The 19348-nt window shown below is 40.5% G+C and overlaps 1 protein-coding gene across 1 annotated transcript; it reads left to right on the top strand.

The window, feature by feature from the left end:
- The first annotated feature begins 262 nt into the window (after nt 1-262).
- Nucleotides 263-17356, top strand: LOC137277608 (putative amine oxidase [copper-containing]). The gene is made up of 3 exons (XM_067809418.1): nt 263-450; nt 12251-14434; nt 16923-17356. The coding sequence occupies exons 1-3, from the start codon at nt 349-351 to the stop codon at nt 17205-17207; spliced, it is 2571 nt and encodes an 856-aa protein (XP_067665519.1). The 5' UTR covers nt 263-348; the 3' UTR covers nt 17208-17356.
- The last annotated feature ends 1992 nt before the right edge of the window (nt 17357-19348 follow it).

Genomic DNA, 19348 nt, shown 5'->3' with positions numbered 1-19348 from the left:
TCAATAGTAGTAACTTATTCGCCAAGCCTGGGTAAACATTGTCACGGGTGGGTGCGTCTGTAGAAGTGGACGGAATAACTACATACATCAATAGATGAAATAAAGTTGCGTAAATGTGTTTATTTAATTATACCTGTGAACAAGATAGGGTCAACAATGTGCATGAAATCATGTCGAAACAAGACAGACCAGCTATGCATGACTGATGTCAGTAAGTTGTATGGTAGACAACTACCTACCAATCAGGTCGCTGCGAACTGCAGACGAGACTTGCTCCGGTTGGCTGAGTACAGGGTGGTGGCAGAACAGCTGTGGAGGTCTGCTGGAGAATCAGAGCAGACGACAAGTATGTCAGAGGAATACGCCCTGCTTCCAACAGGGGAAGATGGTGAAATACCAGAAATATACGAGGGCATCACTAAAAACAGACGACACGGAGATGCGTTGCAGGTAATACCTTTAAGTATAGACTGGACGGGGCTCGAACAATATGCAAGGCAGGTACAGATGCGGGTGGTTACTTATAGCCAAGGATGGATTAAGTAGGTTAGTACGTGGTTATCGATTTGCAAACATTGATTCCAAGATCGATACACGAAATGAACATGTCAATGGACGAAATATTTACTTGTTTTTATGAACAAAACGTGATCGGAAATCATGCCGAAAGATGAAGATGTGTTTAAAGATTAATGGAAATGTGCTTGTTTTGGTACGATTATCGACTGACACGGGATATAGCACCTCTTCCTCGGTGCATGTAAACATGTCTCGGGTCACACATTGCTACACCTGAGGCAGAGTAGTCAGTTTCAGGGGCACTGAAGCGCCCCTTAGAATGAAGGCGTAAATAGCTCAGTTGCGTTTCAGTGGGTATGAATTGAAGCCCTTGTATTGTAGGACACATATTATCCAATTTTAAAATATACTTTTTACTATACTAGCCAACAGTGTTTCTAACGTGTTGTGAATGTTCGGAATTAGGGCGTGAATTTGTGATATTTGAGGTACAAGATCTCTCAGGTAAAACATTCTCCCGCGTGGATAAGTGAGTGAGTTTAGTTTTACACCAGCTATATGTCGGCGGTCTGTAAACAATCGAGTCTGGACCGGACAATCCAGTGATCAACAGCATGAGTACCGATCTACGCAATTGGGATACGATGACCATGTCAACCAACTCAGCGAGCCTGATCCCCTGACCCCGTTAGTCGCCTCTTAATACAAACATGGGTTACTGAAGATCAATTCTAACATGAATGTTCCGTTCACCTGCGAGTGTAGAGCCTTGGGCTTTTTTATGATTTTTGTTATAACGCCGGTGTTTGGGTTCCAGGCTGGCGTTCGAGCCCAAGGAGTAGACTCTACGGGTAGTTGATGTGACTCTGGTATCTCCAAAGGGGAATACTGAGCATTCAAGTCATGTTCGAGATAACTATATCCGTATCATCAATTCAAGATACGTTTTATAATTATGGTGATGCGGTTAGGATCCTAGAATGAGTGAGTGAATTCGGTTTTATGCCGCTTTGGACAACATTCATGCCAAGGAATCGAACCGGGGTCTTCTTCTAGTCGAGCTAACACTTTTACCGCTAGGCTACTCCACCGTCCCACGGCATCGCAAAATAGGTTCGAGACGTCGGTACAATCGAGCTGTCGGGGTCTAACTGTGCTATATAGAAACACAAACCCTGTCGACGTTTGGTGTGATCGTTGGAATGTCTTATTTACAGTAGTGATGACGCGATGAGTGCGACATTTGTTCTGGATACCCTGGGGCACCGTGACCCTGAATGCGGCTGAAGCCCGTGTACTGAGAGGCATTTGTATCCCTCAGCGTGGCTATCATGGATAAAACGAGTTTAACGTGTAGAAGGCGCGATAAGTGAGCTCATGGTAGGCGAATGGGTGACAGTCCACTGATATCTCATCTTGCTGAACCTGTAACAAATGTTGTATTTGGGGATTACTGATTCTAAATATACTACATATCACAGTTCAGTTGGTTCTTGAAATCAAGCATTAAGACGACTTTTTTCAACACGAAAGCATATTCGAAGTTCCATTTGTCACATGCAATACATATGCATGTAGATACAAAAGCACTTTGGAAACTTCCAGCCGCTCACTTATTTATAGAAATACCTACGAGTCATTCAAAACTATATTAAGTTAATGGTATATATTGTCGTGATTACGATGGTTTCGTCAGTAAACGGAATTTTTTGTGGCGTGACTGTTCTTATGCCATTGTTGTTTACCTAAGGCGCAACACATATATACCTTAAGTTCTTTCTTCGCCACGTGTACCTGGCAATTTCCTAATCATATTACTCAAATCTATCAACTTCATTTTGGGAGAATATGGAGAAATCAGAAAACTTACAAGTAAAAACCTGAAGCAAGACTTTCTTCTACATGTTGGTAAAACGTGAGTTCAGACACGGTGCGTGGTCCAGTATGTCACGATTATAATAATAGCAATTATTTGACGTTGCTACCTTGAACCCGCAAGTTTCATTGTCCCCCAGCTCATGCTGAAGCTTGTTCGTCAGTACGACAAGTCTGTTGAATGAATGCCCACTTCTTTTCCACTCTTCCCCCAGTGGGAATTCGACTTTCTATTGTGAGTTTTACGGACAATAGTCCTGACCAACCACTTGTGAGACACGTATGAATGTTCACCAACTGAACCGTACAAGGCTACTGCTAAAAGTGTTCCATTGAGGCGTAACCAAATATCTCGACGCTGATGTATACATGTACTATGGAATATAGTGGGCTGTATATAGATGGTGATGATTAGTAGTAACGTAGTAGACGAAGTTGTGGTCGTCGTTGTACGTGCAGCCGAAGTTAGGGTAAGCGTCGTTTAAATAAAAGGACAATACCCTTTGTAAAGTCACCCCCAAAGTCTCTGTTGTAACTAGGGTCGATCGTATGATTCCGATTTTATTACGAGCAATATTATTACATATATTGGTAATATCACGTACTTGTTGTTAGCGCGAAAAGGGAGAGTATCCTGCTCGCGATGGCACCCGTCAAAACCACATGCAACCGCATGTCAACATCCAACCTGGGGAAATATGGCACGTTATAGCATATGGGGTATATCCATGATTCTGATGGGTATTGTCCTTAACATGTTTCATAGTGATTGGTCAAATATAAGACTCCACTGAGGTATTACTGGCCCGTGCAAGTTATCTTCGGACAATCCACATAGTTTCCATAGACTTACGTGTAAACTTAGTGTTGCATAAATACGTTTCATGTGATTTTCATAAAATCGAAGTCAAATTTCCCACATTTGTGAGGAATCATCTTACCGACAATGACAGAATTTATGTTCAGCTTTTCGCTGTTTTATTTAACGAATGGCAACAAGTTGATCGACATATGCTTGCCGAGAACTCCTTCAACATGTCGGTCAATGGGTTTGCGCATTGTGGAACCATACGTATGTTGATAAATGTGATGTCATGAGCTAAACAGAGTTGATTTGACATTTGCCTGCCATATTTTACAAAGATCCATCCTAAACTCTTACTTCATGAAAATTATTTATGCTACACTACATTAACACGTAAGTCTATGGACATTACGTCAAGTGTCCGAATATAAGTGGCACGGGTGTGCACGTTCAAAGCGACGTGATAGACTGTAGTTCCATATATGGCAGAAAGAACGAAATACATGTTTGAATTCTCCTCGGAATACATCATTTGTCTCATAAAATCAACTTTATGTACACTTTGGAGACTGACGCGTGCTGCAAAGGAAGTATACCTATACTAGTTTCCACATGACTAGTAAAAATACCACATTTAGCCTCGAGCACCTTCAGGTGACATGCCGCTGGTTGAAGAGAGTCAAACGTGATCATGTATTCCCGAAATAATATACAAGTTGTATTGCCACTGTCTCTCTCCTGTGTAGCGGGCCCCCTTTGAAGGAGTCAGAGGGACGGGCATCACCTGGTCCCTCTCCTCTTTGCCCAGAATGCCTCTCACTGAAGTATGGACACCTAATTAAAACGGCCACTTCGCGCACTTATCTGGGCTGCTTCCGCGCTTCGTCCGCGAGAGAATAGTCCCCATTGATCCTAAACATATTTATGTCTTGAGATGTGTTATTGTGCTGTTTCTCATAGATAGGAGTTATGAAACATATACCGGAATGTTTCCTCAGGGAATGATCAAATGGTCGGCCACTCTGAACAATATTTCTCATGTTTTGGTTAATGATTCTCGCCGACGGTGTGTTTTATATTTAGGAAAATATCGTAAGCACTATTCATTTTAGTAAACCCTAGTCGGTGCAAAAATAAATTTGGAAAGGAATTGTAACACTTTCCAAAGGAAAGCTGCAAGTATACATGAACAAAACCTAGACGTTATAGTCATCGGAGGTATCATAAAAACAAGACGTGCTGTTCTGGGGCGAAGCTGTCATTATAAGAAAGCTCGGGTAGTAGTAGTAGTAGTAGTAGTAGTAGTAGTAGTAGTAGTAGCAGCAGCAGCAGCAGCAGCAGCAGCAGCAGCAGCAGCAGTAGTCATTATACTTTTGGACCAATCTGCCTCTTCTCGACAAAATGCATTGTCTGGTTTCTTTCATTTTGTAACTATTTTGTTATTTGCTTGCAAGCCCGAGATAAGATTCAACCCTTGGTGCTTTTAAAAACCTATTAACTTCTTGTAGACACTTTGGTGCCTGAAAACACACACAAACGTAATTGTCTTGTCAAAAGTAATTGTCGGTTGTCATCATGGAACTGACACTGTTTTCATGCTTCCACCTCCGGCATCCATTTCTGACACGGAATCCCCGCCAGTACTTCTGCTCATGTGAGACTTGTGACATCACTAAGCAACAAAAAGCATGCACTGCCATGGTTTAGAAAAAAACTCCAAGTCTTTGCGATGCATAGTCAGAAAACAATATGCTGCCATGTTTTAATTAGAAAACCTGCACACGTGAGCCCAATTCAGTGTCTACTTAGATATGACCTTCATACGACTGCAAACATCATAGTTGAACTCCGACAACAATAAGTCAGTGAAACAAGGATTGCCTGGAGTTGTCTCCACTGAGTCCACTGTAGATGGTTTCAGCATGGAAGAAACGGACTACCTTACATGTCCATTAATACTTACATATGTGCATATATATTATATATAGGTATAAATTAAAGGCAGTTCATACTGTATGACATAGACATATAAAGAAACAGCAAACTATTTCACAGGTGTTGGCCGTCGCTTTAGAGTATGCAGATTTATAGCAGATGCAAGATCCACATTTGTCTCATAACAGCATGTTAAAAACAAACGTCCGACTAAGATGCACTGGCCATGTCAGTAACAACTGAGACTGATGCACGGTTACCACATGGCTTACACGTCCTGTTCCGGTAATGCACACTCTTGTCATAAACTACAGTCCGTTTTAGTCAGTAACGGACCGATGAATTGCAAGTTTTATCATTGTACAAAATTGCCACGGAAATAAAAATAGTACACAATGTCATGTTTATCACTTACTAATACCCAACAGCCTCGTTATGTTTGAACTTTTTCCGGACTCTACCCAAAAAAGTTGCTTAAGAAACTATCATCATTAAAAACGCAAAAGTTGTCATCTGTCGCGACGGGGTGAAACGGCAGAAACGGAACAGCCACTGTGCATGGGATACACATGCCTGATGAAAAGTGAACTTGAATGCTGACGTGAAACAGTTGATGATTAAACTGTACCATGTTTTTTCCCATGCTGAAGCCGAACGGCGCAAACCATTTTAGGCCATTAATAAATTCCATAAGCGGGCATCACAAGCTTTAGGAGCATCATCAAGGGTCCTGACAAATGTTTTGGAACTCAAACATTGTGAGAGTGATGAGAAGCAAGTAGGGGTCGTGACAAAATCACACAAATTAAAACACCTGGACAACTTTCCTAAATACCTCTTAAGGACGTCTATCAACAAGCTCTATTCTGAAAACAAATACATGTGGCTGAAAATTTTTAAAAAGCATTTGAATCAAGAGCACATCATCAGAGTGTCAAAGTACACACTCTGGCAACCCTTACACTCTTTCGCGTATCGTTATAAGAAAATTTCGGGGGAATTGGTATTCAGGGCAGAGCCCACAGATAACAGAGACTACATTCCCATATGAATGGAGAGGTTTTCCTCGATTGGGTTAAGAACAAGTTGGTACCACCTCTGCCGGAGAACTCTGTTATCGTAATGGACACTGCCCCATACCACAGCGTGCACAAACCCGACAGTGAATCCCCTACATCGAACAGTCGAAAAGGTGATATGATATAGCTGGGCAAATTTTAGATTGCTCGGCCTTCAAAGGCAGCAAAGCCTCGGCTATATGAGGTCATAAAATCCCACTAAGGTGAACCTTTCCACAAAGTTGACAGTTACATAAAAAGTAGGGGTCACGATATTCTCCGACCGACTTCCACCCTATCACTGTGAGATGTTGCCAGATCAAACACAACGTTTAGATTACGTGACGTAGAGGTTTTGGCTAAGGAATCCCTTAACAAAATCACGACTGAAGCTTGGTAAAACTGTGTCAAGAAGGTAGCTAACGTCTTTGAATAAGGTTACTGGTCTCGGTCTGGCTTACAACAGACAACTATGGCACCACCTGTCATCCCTTGAAGTCGTGACTATGACACTACGACAGACGAGGAACCGACAGGTCTCCCGGAATAGATTTTGACATGTCCCCGGCCATGACTGGCTGTTCCATGTCAGCGATTTCACCCCGCCGCGACGGATAACAACTTTTGCTTTTTCAATGATGATAGTTTCTTAAACAACGTTTTTAGCGGAGTCCGGAAAATGTTCAGATATGAGAAAGCTGTTGGATACTAGTAAATGATAAACATGTGTACTGTTTATATTTATGCGGCAATTTTGCACAATGATAAAATTTGCAATTCATCGGTGCGTTTCTGGCCCAAACGGACTGTATGTAATGATCTAACTAAACCACCAAACGTCGATAAATTTAAAATGTCCTCATAGATGATTTTATGACTTAAAGATAACATGCAGTTGCGAAAAACAGGTCTCCCGTTTTTGATAATCATGATAGATAACTCCTGTGTTCAAAACCATTTTTAAAAAGCCAACGTTCACTGAAAGATGACATGCTAATGCGAAGTAAAACTCATTCCGTTTTCTAATGATGATACATAACAATATGTTTGAAATTTTTTTATAAAAACGTATGTCGTAAAGATACCCTGATATTGCGAAATAAAACTATTTCGTTCTTGTCAATTATCTTAAATCTGTGTTTGAATACATCTATAAGTGGTTAAAATTACAATTATATCCGTTTCTATGGAAAAAGCTGCAATGACTTCATTACAAATGTTGCGAGTGACATTTCCATGTTTACTGTTATGGTGGTTATATATATATATATCAATATCTAAATAACATCTTGTTATATATACTGGATCATCATGGGGTCAGTGAGTGATAGCGGTAGGAATAATGTACGTTCACGTCACAGTGACTGTTTTCAGACGGTCCCGAATGAAAGGGGTTGGATTAATAGGTCAGTGGAAGCGTGCATGACTATTATTCTAGTATATACATGAGGGAGATATCCATGACAAACATGAGGGAGATATGCATGACAACATGGGGGAGATATATATGATATACGTGATGGAGCAGATGTACATGACCCACATGAGATATGCATGATATACATGAAGAGATTTGTATCACATATACGAGGGACATGTGCATGATATACATAAGGGAGATACGTGTATTTATGATATACATGGTGGAGGAGATATGCATGACGCACATGAGATATGCATGATATACAAGGGGAGATTTGCATGACATATACGAGGGACATATGCATGATATTCTTGAGGGAAATAGGCTTGATGCACACGACGGACGTATGCATGGTGTACATGGGGAGGTAGATGGAGGAGATGTGCATGATGTACATGAGGTATACATGATGGATGAATACATGACATAGATATGGGGAAGTGGGACGGGGGTATACACCAGTTTACACGAGAAGATTGTAGCAGCTGAGCAACTGTCTCGAGACCTTTGATATTTGAACACGTGTCCTGTTACTCTGCTTTCCAATTAAACACTGTTCGTTTCTTTCCGATGAAAGGTTGCGTAGAAAAAAAGTTTTCCCCTTGGAGATCAAATAGTCTCGTAAAACGTTCGATCACTTGGATACATGTCTTACATCTGCATCCATATCAGATAGTCTAAAGTGTTTGAAATAACAACGCCTGTCTTCAGTCAAAAAGGCTATCCTGCTAATAATACCCCTTCCTCAAGGGGCAAGGTCAAGCTGGAAGGTGTATAGATGTATAAATAAATTACAGAGATAAATATATCTCATAAATATCGACGTTAGCATTTGTCAACAATGCTTCTTGGATGTGTGTTTAAAGGAATATATTATTAATATGGTAGATATGTTTTGGATTTATCTTCTTGTAGTTGATATAACGTTATGTTATATGCTCTTCATGTTGTCATGCGGTTATGTATAATATGTATAACATGTACAGCATGTACAACATGTACAACAAATATACTGAAAGTTCCATTACATTCAAAATTACCTTCGTTAGGATGACTGCGTACGAGGTTAATGAGTAAGCAAATGGAGAGTCACGCCAGATAATTCTGCATTAATATATTGAATATAATTCTGATATTAATTAGTCACAAATCTTTGAGATACCGGTTAAACTTGACCTCTTTATCTTGATCATTCCTACCCAATTTGAAGCCTTAGTATAGACAATTTTGACTCGCTCAGACAGTCACTCACTCACTTGCTCACTCTCCTGCCCCCGTATAACAAAGACTTATGAAGGATAATACATTTTCAACACTAAATGAGAGAACATACTTTTTTCACACATAATTATTTGTATCCATATACGGAATATGAACCCTTGTCTAATCGTCCTAACGTGCCTCAGACAGATTGATTACTGATGTAAAAATACATAGCACACGCCGTACAAATTGTGATCTATCTTTCTGTCTCTTTCTACCCTCCTGCCCGACACCACTCCTCCCCCACAACCAACACCAGACCTTGAAGTACAAGGTGTTATTGTTATGTATGTCTACCTAGCTGCTGAACGCTGAGCCGTGACACTCTTGTGTGTTACATGTTACTCTGAGATTTTATAATTAATACATTCTTTAAATTTTCACCATACATTTCATCATACAAATGCAATATCTGCATACTAAATTGGATTTCCCGATATATTTTTCTATTAATCAGTGATCGACTATGTAAAAGATGACCATTGGATTAAAGTAATACACCCCCAGCCTCTCCATTGAGTGATAAGAGGGGAATATAGCTTCGCTTCTACTCGATCTTCAACCGCCTTAAGGGGACTTTATAGCCAGATCGTCTTATTGAGATGATAGTTCCGTCATGACGGGACACCATGTCAATATATCATTGTTCCACGTGTGTCACTTGTTAAAACAACGGCTGGCTTCTCCTGTTTCATTACGCTATGGAAGTGTCACCTGCGACGACGAACGGGGACGTGTACGGTATCGGCGAGGTATGCTATCACCTTCCTACTGACGGTTCTGTCACTCCATTATTCTTAGAAACAAATAACGCTTAGATCATTAAGTGAGTTAAATTAATTTGAAATTGTGTTCGACTGGTAAGAAGATTTTTGAAAGATCACGGTTGGGGTTTAGTTTAGTGGTGATTTTTAGGTATGTGATTGAGTTAACTTTTGATTATGGTTTCGTATGATGATATCTTAATTGTAAGGGAAGTTTCTGAAGGCGATGTTGATGAAACGAAAGATGTATTGCAACGGTCGCCAGGTGAATTATCTGTTTTCATCAAACGTTCTTCACTGGGTGAGATTGTCACACTAAATCAACCTGGCCATATTGAATACTTTCAAGTCCCAAGAACATGAATTGGTAGGAATTGGTCTTCGGCAACCTTGCTTGTCGTAAGAGTCGACTGACGGATCAGTTTCGCTGACGTGGTTGACACAAGTCATCGTACTCCAATTCCGTGGATTGATGCCATGGTGTCAAGCACTGGACTTGTTAAATCCAAACGCCATTATACTACTGGAATAATTCTAAGTGTGGCAGTCATGTGTTCATGTTGGCACCTGTTTAGGTATTATTAAAATCTATTTTTGTTTCAACATCAAGACAAACGGATAATGCCAGTTTCAGACACGTGTTTCTGGGACTCCAATCAACGTGATATTAGGTTAACGATAGTCTACTCTGACTAGAGTCCATTCAGTATGGGTTCCTGTCGCACCAGGCTTGTCGCCTCGTTAATCTTTCTCATGTTATCTGGCAGAGGTGTGCTTTATTTAGACAACGATTTTAACACAGCAGTAATATGGCAGGAATAGTGCGGCATAGAACAAGATGCTCACATCACGGAGCTGGTATTTTCCTTCATATAGTGTCACCTGGACTTTAACAGGCTCATCTCCGCTCAACACTGTTGTATGTACAGTCAGCACTTGGAAACATCATTGATGGAATCAGGATTTCCACATGCAGTTTTTCAAAGTTCGTGAAGATTCTGTCATGTTTGAATTTCCTTCAAATTATAGCTAATTCTTTGTGTGTGTGTGTGTGCCTAAAATGAAATAATTTTACCCATATGTCGCCATGCTCCTAGCACTCATAACAAACACAAGCCTTTGTCGCGAAACACTAAACGTCCCATTGCTAACAGTAAGCTTCAGACCTCATTAGCGATGTGGCCTATATGTTGGAAAACACATTAAGACGATCAACATAACTGACTAGTCTGTCATCATGAATCACCATATTATCATAGAACACATGAAAGACAAACTGTCACCAAGTCGCACTCGCGCCTATCAGCTATATCAGATCACAGTAAAATCTTCACAGCTCACACCTGAGGCTTTAAGCTAACCGTGTGTCATTCAGCCACCGTATAATGTGATACGGGCACTGTTCCGATTAAGGAGAGTTCTTTGTACGTTGCATTATTAAAATAGGGATTTCTTCTGTACATCATTCATATATATAATGTCGGGTGGAAAGGTGTGTTATATTTACAAGTCATGCCATGATGGTGTTTACGATAACGTCTACTATTTTAAGTACGAAGTAAAACTTAAACTGTTTATTGTAAACTGTTCATATTTGTAAACCTCCTGGCCATCAAAATATTCAATTCTGATTTTCATTGGGATTTGTTGGTATATTTTGAATGTATTGATGGGTGAAGACTCTGTCCATCAAGGGTATATTTTGTAAGTTAAGTACTTACTAATAAATTGGAGCTTTGGGTTTGGAGAGTTTTGTTTTGTTTTGTTTTTGTTTTGTTTTTTTTGGGGTTTTTTTGTTGTTTTTTTGGGGGAGGGGTATTTTTTTGGTGTTGTATTGTTTATTTGTTTTCGATGGGTTTTTGTTATTTATGTTGTTAGTTTGTTTTGTTTGTTTTGTTGTTTCTGTTGAGGATTGGGTGGTGTGTGTGTGTGTGTGTGTGTGTGTGTGTGTGTGTGTGTGTGTGTGTGTGTGTGTGTGTGTGTGTGTGTGTGTGTGTGTGTGTGTGTGTGTGTGTGTGTGTGTGTGTGTGTGTGTGTGTGTAATGGGATTCCATCTACCAAGAATGAATATACTAGTGCCATTATGGTAGATGTCCCCTGAGATGTCTTGGCACATATGTGGCCAGCTCCAAGACCAGGAAGGGGTTCTTTGTATCAAGGGTCCACAAGAGGCTGTAGCGGTTCGATGAATGGATTATATGTCAGATAAATTAAATACCACAGTTATCAATAGCTATGCTGTTATCACGCCATAATGGAGCATACTGGTCTGCACAATGCCAGAAATGTAGGCATGCAACTCCGTAGATGTTGGCTTCTAATCGATTCGCCGATACTTGTAAGCCAGTAGTTACACACCGACCAATATGTGAGTGTGAGTTTAAGACCACAGTGAAAAGTGATGTAAAAACGTGAAGTATCCAAAGTGTGTATATCTATGCCACTCCATAAAAATCTGGAAAAAAATCACCCTTCTTATAAATCCCTATCGGTAACATACTTTTATGACAAAAGAAACAGTTGCAAATTGAATGTGATAAAAACTCAGAAGGTTAGTACACGCTGATATCTTGTTTGTTTATTGGAATATCTGATTCTCTGTTTTCAGGTACCCTACAAAGGCCTAGTCAGGATGAACAAATCCTCTGTGTTGAAGGTATTCCTATCACTATCTGTGCTTCTCAACTTGGCGTTGATTGGATTCTTGCTCTGGACTCGATTCATGCCATTTGACTATTGGTCAAAGAATGACGAACAAGTGTCACAAACAAAGCCTGTGATTGGTTTGAACGGACATTCTTCCACCACACCGCCATCAGTTGACCCAAATCACCACACCCCTACAGTGCCTACACAGTGTGGGGATAACTCCAGCTTCAGGTTAACAGCTCCCCCATATAGAAACATATTCCATGACCTGAAGTCAGAAGAGATCATATCTGTGAAGAAATACTTATTTAAAGTCAAAGATTTTGAATTAGTTGAAGCTTTTCAAGCAGAGCTGACTAGTAATTTTATCTTCAGTATTGAATTACAAACGCCAAATAAATCGTCCGCATTGCACTTTTTGGACAACAAGGGGAGACCACCCGCACGCGAAGCACTTGCTGTGCTGTTCCTCCCTGCCTTCAATCCGCCAGTCGTAGAGGAATATGTGGTTGGACCGCTACCAACTCCAACGTATCACTATCGAAACCCCAGAAGAGATAAGTCAATAGACTTCAGAGTCCGCCAGTTTAACAACGTTGAGATGGGTCATGCTATCAGAACAGTCCAGAACGCATTGGGAACAAAGATTGAGGGATTTCTTCAAAAACATTATGGAGCCCATTTCTTTGGTTGTGTTGGGCAGTGTTTGACTTTCACCAGCTCTGCAGTAAGTTCGGTCTTCTCGAAGGAGAGACGGCTTTGGATTAACGCCATGTATATGGTGGAATTCTCCACGTTACATGCCCTAGGCTTCCAGTTTCTTCTCACAATGGTTGGTCTTGATTCTACTAAGTGGTACATAGAGAAAGTATGGTACGCAGACAAACTATATGACTCTTTTGATGATCTGATGGTAAAATATGAACGAGGTGAGACCCCTCGTATTAGTCTCAAGTTTCCCAAGGTCAAATCTGGGGAGGACACCCTCCGCGGATCACTCAACATCAAGGGCAAACAGTTCCCAAAGGTTCCCCAGGCCGGGCCCCGTCAGTATGAGCCCCAAGGTCACCGATACACAGTCCAGGATGAACACGTCGAGTATTTGCAGCAGTGGTCCTTTAATTATAGGATGTCTTACGCCAGTGCTATTCAGCTTTATGATGTGAAGTTTGGAGGACACAGAATTGCATATGAGATCAGTCTGCAAGAAATTGTAGTGTTATACGCAGGAGCTAATCCAGCCACCATGCACGCCCAGTTGGCTGACAGTGCCTTCGGTTTGAGTCGGAACGCTCATGGTCTAGTTCCCGGAGTGGACTGTCCTGACCATGCTACATTCTTGCCTGTGACCCTATTTGGAGCTGACCATCCGAATCCTCTTGACTACCCAAACAGCGTCTGTATCTTTGAACATAACAACAACGTCCCTGCACGACGTCACAAGGCACACAGCTACCGTAGCGGCTCCTACTACCAAGGCCTCGTGGACACTGTCCTCATACTTAGAACAGTGTACGTCATGTACAACTATGACTATATATTGGACTTTATCTTTCACCAAAGCGGTGCCCTAGAGATTAAGGTGTTGTCAACCGGTTACATCCTTAGCGCCTTCTATACAGAAGGGGAAAAGCCCTTTGGGTTCCGAGTGCTTGATGACACTGTAGGCTCCATCCATCATCATATGTTCAACTTCAAACTTGACATCGACATCCTAGGTACCAACAACCGATACGAGACCTTGAACTTTAAAGTGGACAACACGACCAGGAGCTGGTATGACAACGGACAACCGATTCCTCAGCTATCGTTTGAACGTGACCTCAAACGTACAGAGAAAGAAGCAGCTTACAAGTTCAATTTCGAGACCCCAAGATATCATGTGATTTACAACAATAACATGCAGAACGCGTTTTCGGAGAAACGAGGGTACAGGCTGCAAGCGCACGGCTTCTCGAAACAGATGATCCCTGAGGACACTGGCGCCCTGAACACCTACACGTGGTCTCGCTATCAGTTGGCCGTCACGAAACGGAAGGACGAAGAGCCGGTCAGCAGTTCCATGCACGCTATATTCGACAGTGCTGACCCTGTTGTTAGCTTACAGGCATTCATTGATGATGATGAAGACATTGTTGACCAGGTAACATTTTTTTTTGTAAGTTTATAACTGACACTCGTCCGTCTCGGAAACATCACCCACAATTTATCCAGGTCCCGCTTTTCAGTCGGCCGGTATTAAAGCCATTTCCATGGTTCTTGCGATCTCAAAATGCCCTCCCTGGATTTCCTATATCCATTTTGAAATGCCACCTTTTCAGTCTATCGGACTTGAAAACGCTTTTGTGAAATCAAAAACACAACGGGCAGTATAAATGGGCTTTGAAGAAAACCAAAATTGAAAAACTGACTGAAACGCAACAGATATCCTTTTAAATCTTTCTGAGAGAAACAAAGGCCTGTCCATCTCCCTGTTCTATTTACTGTTCCCTATTTAGACCTTTGATTAGATGTTTAAATATGGATTAAATTCAAACTAATTTGAGATCGCAAGAATCGCGGAACTGATACGTTTCTCGTGGAAATGGGTAAGGGATTGTGCGAAAAGTTGAGATGTTCAGGATGAGAAACAAACACTCTAGATAAATGATATCGAATTCTCTCTTTGAATAATGTTGAACAAGTGTTGTCATTTCAGTCCTTTAAGTGTTTATCAGATTCACTTGTTTTAGCGCTATATCATCACACACAAAGTGGCTTCCCTTAGCCCTGCTGTTACTCTTTGTATGTCACAAGACCCACGTAGACCATACGCAATGTATGCCATTAGGTGTCGTCAAGTATTGGAGACATATCACGCGAAGTGTAAACCAATATAGATACAATAGTGATATCTACAAAGGAAATAATTTGCCAGCACCACAAGAGCCAATGACATGAAAAGGGATAATCTTTTGTATGGATATAGTTCCACATATGTCATTGTAAAGATATCTGGATGTAAGGTGCATTCTCGTACACAAAGGAAACTCAGTAATAAAACCGGACTGTAGGCAGGTCATTTTTAAAAAACAAAGCAAACAAATAATCTGTATATCCAAAAGCAAGCTCATTTATGTATATAAGCTAAGTCGTAAATGTAAACAAGGAAAAATACTATTTTTGCATAGCAGCTTACAATACACGCACTAGTCTTTTATCAAATAACAACAGGTCTTACTGAAATACATAGCCCATATAGCATAGTGGTTGCATATAGACTGTATATTAAGTGTTCAGCTTGAACCTGTCTCAATTAACAGGTTGTACAGCTACAAAGGCAATATATGATAACGGATATTAAAAACGATCACTTGCAAGAATTAGTCATGTTACCCAGTTATCCCTACAGACAAAACGTTCATGATGACATCATGAATGTCTAAAATAGTTCTACGTGAAGGTTTGAACATTGACCGGGGGCTCAGATTGGCTAATCTTTAGCGCGGACGTCAGAGAAGACAACTACTGGGGGGCTTTACTAAGAGTTATCTCCTCATGGGCATCATTTACAGTTAATCATTTGTTTGTCTAAGGAAGACCCTCTGATACAGTATCCCTGTTGTAGAGTACAATTATTACCTCTGAGCAGTACATAGTAAAACTACAAATAGCTACCATTGTCGCCCTCAAGCGAAATTACTAGTAAATGTATTCCAGGCCTACAAATGAGAACCCACTTCTGTTCCAAGTGTCGCTAACAAAACCAGAGGCGTGATATATATGTCTGTCTGACACCTGAATTGTCGAATTTGTACACCACACAACATTCGAAAAGTAAAGTTCTGAAATACTTTTCTAACCGCCTCGATGAACGTGTTTTGATGATATTGATGGCAACAGACGTGCCTAATCTCATTAAGAATAGCCACAAGAAGTTTCCGATGTTTAATTAATCAAACGTGTAAGCAGTTATACATTTTGTGAGCCAGTTAAGCATTAATACAGTGATTTATCATGCTCTACTGATTATAATTTTGTTACTTTATGCAAACAAGAGCGCATTTGGCAAAAGTTTAAAAGATTGTTCAACAGTGATAAAAGTTATACCAAAGTATATTTCAATTTATCAACTTTGTAATACAAAGGGCGTGTTTGTGAAAACTCTGTTACGCATATGTCATTCGTTTTGGCATAATAAATATCTATAACGGGATTGTTTCCATCCTGTGGCATATCATAAATCATGCGTTTAAAATAACGAATTTTCAACAACGATGCCTCGGGAAACACTAAGTATATTTAGAGTCTTGGCAATTGTCCAAAGCTGAAACCGAAATGACGGCTACTGTTGGTGGCATCAGGGCCTTGGGAAGGGCAGAACAATTCACGTGAAAATATAGTCCGTATAAAGAAATACAGATTTTATTTCTTGCACTGTTACGAATTTGAGCTGTCATTTAATTATTAATTTGTGATGTGGAATCATTGTACACATATCGGCGAATACTTGACAGTTTCTAACACATTCGACTGTACAATGTCAATTGATAATGTGTTGGTGTCTGTCTGACTAATAATTGAAACAGTTTAGCAAAAGGACTTTCCTCTAAATGTCTATGAACCACATTTAGAAATATACTTTGTTTCAGGATCTGGTTGCCTGGGCAACGGTTGGTATGCTCCACCTTCCTCACACGGAGGATATCCCAAACACCCCAACAACTGGCACTGAAGCTGTCATCACACTGCTCCCCTACAACTATTTCCAGGAGTGCCCCTCTATGGGAGCACGTGACGCTGTCCGCATTAATGGAGAACCGAGATTTAGTGTAAACAATCACGGAATTCCACAAAATGTTAGTTGTGTTCCGAGTCACATGTCTAACGACGATATCTCTAAACAAAAGGACCTTATTTTTATGGCAGCAGGGTGAAAGTAACGAGTCATCTCCATAGCACCAAAAACAATCATCGTTCGTGTAAATATCAGCATCATTTTTTATACATTTGTCACGTCAAGATGGTATCGGTTCATTTATGTTCACTTTTATTACTGTTATTAAAGTGGTACTTGTCTTTTGAATCGGTTGTATTCATATACGTGCGCATTCGGTTGGTGCTGGTGTCGGGTTTGAGTTTATATTGGCCAATTTATATTAAACTAGTATTGAGGGAGGACCGTTTACGTGTCCATTCTACAGACCCGTGCCAGTAATATTCGGACACTTGACGTAATTTGAGTGTATCAGAAATAATTTTCATGAAGTGAGTTTAGGATCGATCTTTGTAAAATTTGACAGGGAAATGTGAAATCCTGTCTGCACTGCATACATAATTTAATTTCAGTTCAGTTTTATGACCACTATTTAACCAATGACATCACATTTATCAGCTTAAATTTAGTTTCACAATGCTCAATCCCATAGGCCGCCATGTTAAAGGAATTCTCGGCACTGTCCATATGTTGATTGGTGTGTTGTCATTTGAGAAATAAGCAACGGAAAAGTAAACAGAAATTATGTGATTGTTAGTAAGATGATCCCTCACAAAGGCGCGAAATGTGACCTCGATCTTACGAAATGCCTGTGGCTTTGACCCCGAGGTCCATCCATGGTACGATCCTGAACATGTCCAGGGCGTCCTGGAAAATGATGCTTTCAAACTTCTCTGGAATAGGCCAATATACAGCCTGAGACGAATTCCTGCCAACAAACCTGATCTTGTCCTTTTTTATGAAACCAATGAAATTATTTATATCATTGGATTTTCTGTCCCATTTGACAGCAATGTGATTGGCAAGATTCAGGATAAGCATGATAAATATGCGGACCTCGCCTTTGAAATGTCTCGTCTGCATCCCAAGTACACTGTCGTCAATCTCCCCATTGTTCTCGGTGCCCTTTGGTTTGGTGCCTCCTGATCTCCTGGCGCAGATAAGGAGTGTGCCAGGGGTTCTCCACTGGGAGCCCTTCTGACAATCGGGGTAATGCCGAAGGCTGCAGTGTTGGGGAGCCTTCATATTCTCCGGAAAGTTCTTGGTGGGTTCGACTAGGCAGTGTTTCCTGGGAGAAGTCCCATTCGCTGTCTGGGGTTCGTGTAGAGGGGGCGAGGGCCCTGAGCTGATGATGAGCTTTACCAGCCTGACTGTGCCAGGATCACCCGAACCCTCTCTGCTGCATTCTATCCTAATCTGTAAAACATAATAATAATAGTGAATTATAGTTCCATGTCTTAGAAATGATGAGACATCATAATTATGACAGCATATAAAATTCAAACACCAGGCCTCGAGGGGCCGAAATGACACCTTTTAAAAGAATATTACCAATATTTACAATGTGAATGAAAAAATTAAAAGCTTGTTCACATAAATACAAACTGAGATACATGCAAAGGGACATGCATATATACTATCATCGATATATACATTCATAGAGCCACCAGTGAACAACATATTTATCGTAGCGAGCACTTTAATGCTAATTCTGAATTATTTGCGAGTATAAATCTTTACGTAGCCATTGCTAGATTTTGCTGACAAGAAACACAGATTTAGAGTTATCTCCCTTGCATCGATTAGCATTCGCAAAACATCGGTAATTTCAAAGTTATTCGAGAAAAAAAGAATGACTACCACGAAGTACCGAATGAGTTGCCATGGGCAGCGGGGTACATTGAAATTTTACTCGCTTGTAAGCGGGGTACATCGAAAATTATCTTACCTCGCACATAAATGTTTTTTCGTTTGTTTTTATTTTATTGGCTGAGCGCTCTTCTGTTACAGCGACAAGTTCCTAAGACAAATAACGAATCTTAATAGTTTCATTATTGAAAATTGCTCAGGAATTTCATTCACATCAATATCATCATAATAATATCATGTTTTTAACAAAAATATCTGAAACTTCTTTTCATTAGGATATAGCAATACCTTAACAAAATATTGCTTTGTCGCCTTAAATGTGCCATGCAATTTGCTGTCGGGTGTCGGGTAAAGCTACATAAAACTTCACTTCATGTTATATGTTTTGGACGGAATATATGCATTCTTATCTTACCTCACACATGAATGTCG

The sequence above is a fragment of the Haliotis asinina genome, chromosome 3, assembly GCF_037392515.1.
Source record: "Haliotis asinina isolate JCU_RB_2024 chromosome 3, JCU_Hal_asi_v2, whole genome shotgun sequence".
NCBI classification, from domain to species: domain Eukaryota; kingdom Metazoa; phylum Mollusca; class Gastropoda; order Lepetellida; family Haliotidae; genus Haliotis; species Haliotis asinina.
The sequence above is the reverse complement of the archived record's forward strand: the minus strand, read 5'-3'. Positions and strand labels throughout refer to the sequence as shown.

Coding starts and splice junctions, on each gene's coding strand:
- LOC137277608 (XM_067809418.1), top strand. CDS start 349: ATGTCAGAGGAATACGCCCTGCTTCCAACAGGGGAAGATGGTGAAATA. Junction 451..12,250: donor GACACGGAGATGCGTTGCAG/GTAATACCTTTA, acceptor CTCTGTTTTCAG/GTACCCTACAAAGGCCTAGT. Junction 14,435..16,922: donor ATGAAGACATTGTTGACCAG/GTAACATTTTTT, acceptor ACTTTGTTTCAG/GATCTGGTTGCCTGGGCAAC.